The sequence below is a fragment of the Xenopus tropicalis genome, chromosome 3 (genome assembly GCF_000004195.4).
Source record: "Xenopus tropicalis strain Nigerian chromosome 3, UCB_Xtro_10.0, whole genome shotgun sequence".
NCBI classification, from domain to species: domain Eukaryota; kingdom Metazoa; phylum Chordata; class Amphibia; order Anura; family Pipidae; genus Xenopus; species Xenopus tropicalis.
The window spans coordinates 40,687,063-40,693,062 of NC_030679.2; the positions used below are offsets into that span (position 1 = coordinate 40,687,063).

The 6,000-nt window shown below is 42.7% G+C and overlaps 1 protein-coding gene across 10 annotated transcripts in view; it reads right to left on the reverse strand.

Annotated features, from left to right (window-relative positions):
- The window catches only part of ablim3 (actin binding LIM protein family member 3), a 131,667-nt gene extending 126,147 nt beyond the window's left edge, over window positions 1-5,520 (reverse strand). For 4 of the 10 annotated variants that reach the window (XM_031898816.1, XM_004912838.3, XM_012959788.3 and 1 more), the window contains exon 1: window positions 5,049-5,519. In XM_031898816.1, coding sequence (XP_031754676.1) covers window positions 5,049-5,061 — 13 coding nt within the window. In that variant the 5' untranslated portion in view covers window positions 5,062-5,519. Of the gene's footprint in view, window positions 1-5,048 lie in introns of all 10 variants that reach the window. The other 6 variants (XM_031898818.1, XM_018092203.2, XM_031898817.1 and 3 more) reach the window with 3 other exon arrangements.
- Between the last annotated feature and the right edge of the window lie 480 nt (window positions 5,521-6,000).

Sequence of the window (6,000 nt, forward strand, 5' to 3'; positions counted from 1 at the left end):
TTAAAAGATATCTAATAATAATAATTCCAATAATATGAATATTGTAATAATATTTGAATTTTCATTGGCAGGCAGTTTACGACTCTGCGTACAGTGTATTTTATGTGTTCTACCAGCAGCAATTGTTCTCCATCTGCACACAAGGTCAGCAGCCACGGGGATGGACACTAGTTCCTAATGCAAAAAACTGGTCTTGATAAGTTTTATTGTGTATTTAGTATTGACTGCTTAACTTTCTTCCCTCTTCTTTACATTGGATTTGTTTGAAGTATCAAAACATAAAGCATTCAAAATTAACAGCATGTTCCCCAAAACAAAGATTGCCTTGAGTGGTGCCAGGGTACCGCAGGGCATTATGTTACTGAGTATTCACTATGTGGCCATTACACCATACTGCCCCACTCATGTCTGCAGGCCTACACAATGCAACATATGGCTGTGAAGTCACAACTACCATCTTCCATCTGACACATTGCTTTGAACAAGCAATGAATTATCCCATTCACTGATGGCCCTTGTGACAGAGATTTTTCCCTTGGCCCCTATTCTAATTACACATCTATGTGATGTTTCCCAGCTATTGGTTTATAGTGCATATTAGGCACATTTTCATGGTTAGCTCACAATGATCTTTTTAAAAAAATGCATTTTATGTTTATATATGCCATACCTCTATTCAGTGCTGCCACACAGACTTGTAACTGTTATATACTACATCTCCCAACATCCTCAGCAACATGAGATATGAATATTTTTTGGTGCATTAACGTATCACTGGCAAAGGAAGAAGACTCTACAGAATTTGCCATCCAGCGCATTCTGGGCACAGTCCAGAGCTCTATATTACGCCGTGTCATTAACAATTTACATCCATTGAGGGTACAAGCTAGACCTCCTTACAGTTTTTTCCTGCAACGACAGCTCATTAAGCAAACTCCACAAGGATGCATCCATAATGTATAAAGAAACACGGAAACACCGTTCAGAACGTCTCCCTCTGACCTTGAAAGGAATCTGTGGAGATCAAACTAATCAGGCGAATTCTAAGCATCTCATGATGTGATCCTCTGCACGGCAGGTTACTTTATAGATATGCCATTAACTCTGTGACTGGCCAAAGGTTAGATTATGGGCACCCAATATCGCCCTGCATTGCATCGTCTTTGTGACAAGGCATCTGCATGCCATGGCAATTATCTAACGTATTTTTCGCGATGTCAGATAATGCCATGTCACTTGGATTAATGGAGCAACTGAAATTATATGACTGTAAAAACAAAACATCAATCAGAGGAGAGAAAATGACAAAAATGTCCCAATATACTGGCCCTTTAGAACTCATACATGAAATGTTCTCTATGCAAGCTGAGGCAACATGACACCATTTGACAAATGTTCCCCCAACGACATGGCATATACCTTGTATTTCAGACACCAGCAGAAATAGCAGAAGCAAAAAAATTGGAACATATATATGCATTTTAAAAGTGCCAAAAATCTCACTTAACCCCTTTGTTCAACTCCTGTTCAACCGCTCTGGTTTTCAAGGCATGGAAACTTTCCTGTTTATACACAGTAATGACAATCACCAATTATCTTTAGTTCGTTAGTCTGCTAAATAGTTATGCAGCAAAAAGGAATGTTTCATGTGAAAGGGAGTTAAGCCTAAACACTGGGAAAGGTTGCCCAGGGACTGTACTCAGTAGCAACCAAATAGTTAGACTATAGGTACAGGACTTGTTATCGAGTACGAACGGGACCTAGTGTTTTCTGGATAAGGGGTCTTTACATAATTTAGACTTTCATACCTTAAAGAGGTGAATGACTAAATAGTAATTTAAACAGATGGATAATGGAACCCATACCTGTACACTGCTCTAGTAGTGTCAGAATAATAGAAACAAATCTGATTCGTATTAGCACAGAATAGACTCAATTGCCATAGATTTTTATATATATTTTTATATACGGTAACTGATAATTATACAGTGGGTGGACCGATATCTATATACCAAGGATATGGGTTGTTCATCTACTGGACAAACTGCAAAATGTGGTCACATCCTGTAAAGTATCGGCCTGCATTCAGTCACCTAATAATGGTGTGTGATGAGGGTTTCTATATTGCACAAATATACATTGTTTTCTTTATAGCCATTAAATAGGTTTTCTATTCACTTATTTCAGTAAAACATGCCACACAAACAATGTGTTGTGCTACAGTTTGTTTCCAATTAAACAATTATATCCAGTTCTTAACAGTGAAAAATGAATTATTATTTAATTGTGGGAAACAAAAAAGAGTAGACGGGTACAGTAAAATGTGACCCATTGGTACAAATAACTTCATGAAAATTACCTAAAGCACCAAAAAATGTTCCTCAAAAGTTCTACGTTTCAGGGCAAACTGTGTTTAGGATGTGTTCTGAACAACATGCTCATGCCTTTCTGTCATTTACCCCCACAGCTGCTGCAAACCTCAAAACTCTTCCATGTCTGGCTGAGGATTCTGGGAGCTGTAATTGGCCCTTTAATAGTTATTATAAAAGCTGACAACAGATGGAGAGACCAGTTAACTTTAAAGCAGGACGTACATAAAGTCACATAAAGTTGGCACCTTAGCCCCTCATACCAAGTCAGTAGCTTATTGGCTGGCCAGTGTATGGGGCCCAACCAATATGTGGTCAAAAATCATCAAGATTTATATCAATTCCAATGGATCCACTTAGGCCTTTATTATAATCCTATCATTGGCACAGTGATCAGTTAGGTTTGCCCCAATGCATAGGTTGGCAAATAAGAAGAGGGCCATAGCCATGAGGGCAGAGCTGTGACATAAAGAGTGGAGGGAGCAAGTTGGGTCTATATTTGGTTAGCAGGGCAAGGTAAAAGAGGTGTTGGTGGTTTGGAGGGGGAAGTTGGAGGGGGTGATTTAGGTAAAGAAGAGTTGCATTGTGGTAGAACAAATGGGGATTACAAATTTAAAGGAGAAGTTAGGCACCCCCCAGTGATTGTACTTACTTACCTGATACACTGGGCCCTTGCTACAGTTAGCAGAAAACAGTCCCAGTCAAGAGTTTTTCTTTTTAGAGAACACCACAGAGCGATCCTCTTCCTACTTCTTTCTTATTACGGGTGTGCATGCACAGTGACATGAAAAGACAAAATGTAACAAAAAAGCTGGCCTTTTCAGAAGTAGAACAAGAGGATCCGTGGTGCCTGCTGAGAAGAACCCTGAGCTGGGATAGTTTTTTGCTAACAGGAGCACAGGCCCATAGTTTCAGGTAAATACAATCACTTGGGGTGCGTCATTTTTGGCACCCCCCCCCCCCCAAGTGATTTCCATTTCCTTTAATGCCAATTTGTTATACTGGCCTCAGCCTTGGCTGATATTTTTCATGGCTAGCACCGTGAAATACTGTTCAGGAGTAAACCCTACTGGAAACCTTGCTGCGTATGCCCACAAAATTCATAATAAGACTGAAACAGCGATCAGAAAGCTGTCTACAGTATAAGGCAAGAGATGAAATGACATGTGACAGAACACAAACAGTAGCCAGTCACACACTAATAACAGCTTAACCTACTGAGCATGTAACCCTCTTAAAGGGGAGATCATTAGCTGGGCCTTTGCTACGGCCTGGCCTCTCCCATAACAATCGCCATACTATACTGGCAATGAAATACTGGGATCATTAAAAACACGTCGATACCAATCCGATCAACTACTAACGTTTAAAATTGTGTGACCCACACACAGCAGAACAATCTACGGGTATAATAGGAATGTAAAGGGGGTGCTTAAATATATATCCCTGTAAGGTACAAACAGGCCTCCCTTATCAACACAAAAACTCACTAAAATCAAATGAACAAGGAAAGCCAGAGGCATTGGGAGAGCAGACGTTCCGAGGAAAATGCACCACCCAGAGGTAATGACACACTGCCAGCAACACAGGAGATACAGAAAAACATTCATAAAAATAGGCGGATGTACTAAATTCTCACATTACAGCAACAAAAAGAGATACAGTGCCCATGTTGGCGCCCAAATTACCTGTTTGAGAGACTAGTTCATCCCTGCCTTTCTCTCTCTCTCTCTATATATGCATATATATAAATATTGCAGCAGGCAAAATGCTTGTTCTGTTGCCCTTTATTAATTTTGGTTTAACATCAGTACACCATTACACACCATGGAAAAAAAACATACATTAAAGTACTAGCATCACGACTGGGCCCATGTGCCTGTCAGTCAATCTGGCGCCTTAAGTGGGAGGCACTAGCTGCACATAACGCAAAGCGTGAGTGCAATGGGACATACAGCCGGTGAGATCATAGGGCCCACTGCAATAAAAAGCAATGCAATGCACAGAACTTTTGCTTGTAATAATTACATAGCAGCAATACAGCAATACAGCACACACACCCATAGAAAATCAATCTATCTATCAATCATTTGTCTATCTGTCTATCTATCTATCTATCATCTACCTATCAATCTATATATACATTAATCTATCTATCCATCTGTCTATCTATCATCAATCTATATATACATCAATCTATCTATCATCTATCTATCTATCTATCTATCTATCTATCTATCTATCTATCTATCATCTATCTATATCTGGATGCAGTTGACCTTTGCTTCTATTCGCAGCACAAAGGCAGAAATGAATGGATTTTCTCAGATTCCTCCTGAACTCTGGAAACCCCATTACACGGTTTTCTTGAGGAGGGATTTCTGGGAGTTGTAGTTTAGTGTAACAAATGAAATCCATACAACACAGCTGTCTACAACCTCCGCAAAAGAAAATGTATGAAAGCTCCTGTGAGGGATGGGTATTGGCTAACCTAGGGAGCCCACTAACTGTTGCTGAACTACAACAGAAGCCCTGGTCACAGGCTGACATGCACGCATAGCAACAGTGCCCGCCCCCGCCTTTGCCATTGACCCTTGAGGCGAGACCACTGAGCCCAGACCACTTTGTTGTAGGGGGGGGGTTAGGTGTAAAGAGAGTCGGGACTGTGGGGGTACTTACAGCTGGTGTTCATGGTGCTGCGGTGCCGGTAGCCTTAGCGGAGAAGTGCCCGGAGTGATGCTGAGTCCCGGTGTGTTTGTCCCCGATCCGGTTCTTACAAATAGCGGCTCCCTGAAGCTCCCATCCCAGTAGCATCCATCCCCAGGCGGCACGGTGAGCTCACCTTTCCCAGGCACACATCCAGCTAGGGACAGGGGCAGGGGCTGCAGGTGGAGGGGCACCAGAGATGGAGACAAGGTGCTAAGGCAGAGTGGAACAGAGCAGGTAATGGGGGAAGGGGACAGCAATAAGAACAAAGGGAGGTGAGAAGGCAAGGAGTGCTGTGCCGGGGCTAGCTAACAATGCTGGGCAGGGCAGCACCAACCTCCAGGGGCACAAGCAGAGCAAGTCAGTACCCCCAGCCACTGGCAGCGCTGGTGTAAGGAGCAAGAGAAGCACACTCTGTGCTGACACTGACAGTCAGTCTAACAGCAGCACAGGGGGGTGTGGACTAGGAAGGGATGGGGGAGGAATCCAGACGCACAGATTGTGAGGGCTCCCTCTCAGCTCAGGCTCCGGCACCGGGCACCGGGGTGTCTTCTCTTAGTGCCACTCCGTCTGGGAATGTGTCATCCTCCCAAGGTAAGGTCAGGGGGCAAAGATGGCACTCGGTGTCAGTGAGGAGTAGATGGGTAGCCAAGGGCTGTCATGGGAAACCACAACCATGGATTAGACCTATAGCTGGTCACTAATACCCAAATGCCCCCCATATGGCTGCACAGGGCATGTGGCTCACTTCTGTAGGAATAAGTGAAAAAAGAACATTAAACCTTTATTTCTATATGTTAGAATGGGTTTTAGTGAGGTGGGGCCCTGCCCCCTGCTTTAAATAAGAGCAAAGGCTAAGTAAGTCCCTAATGCCTAAACTACCACTGCAGAACTGTTATAGTGTTGTTAATGGTTTCTTGGGCAC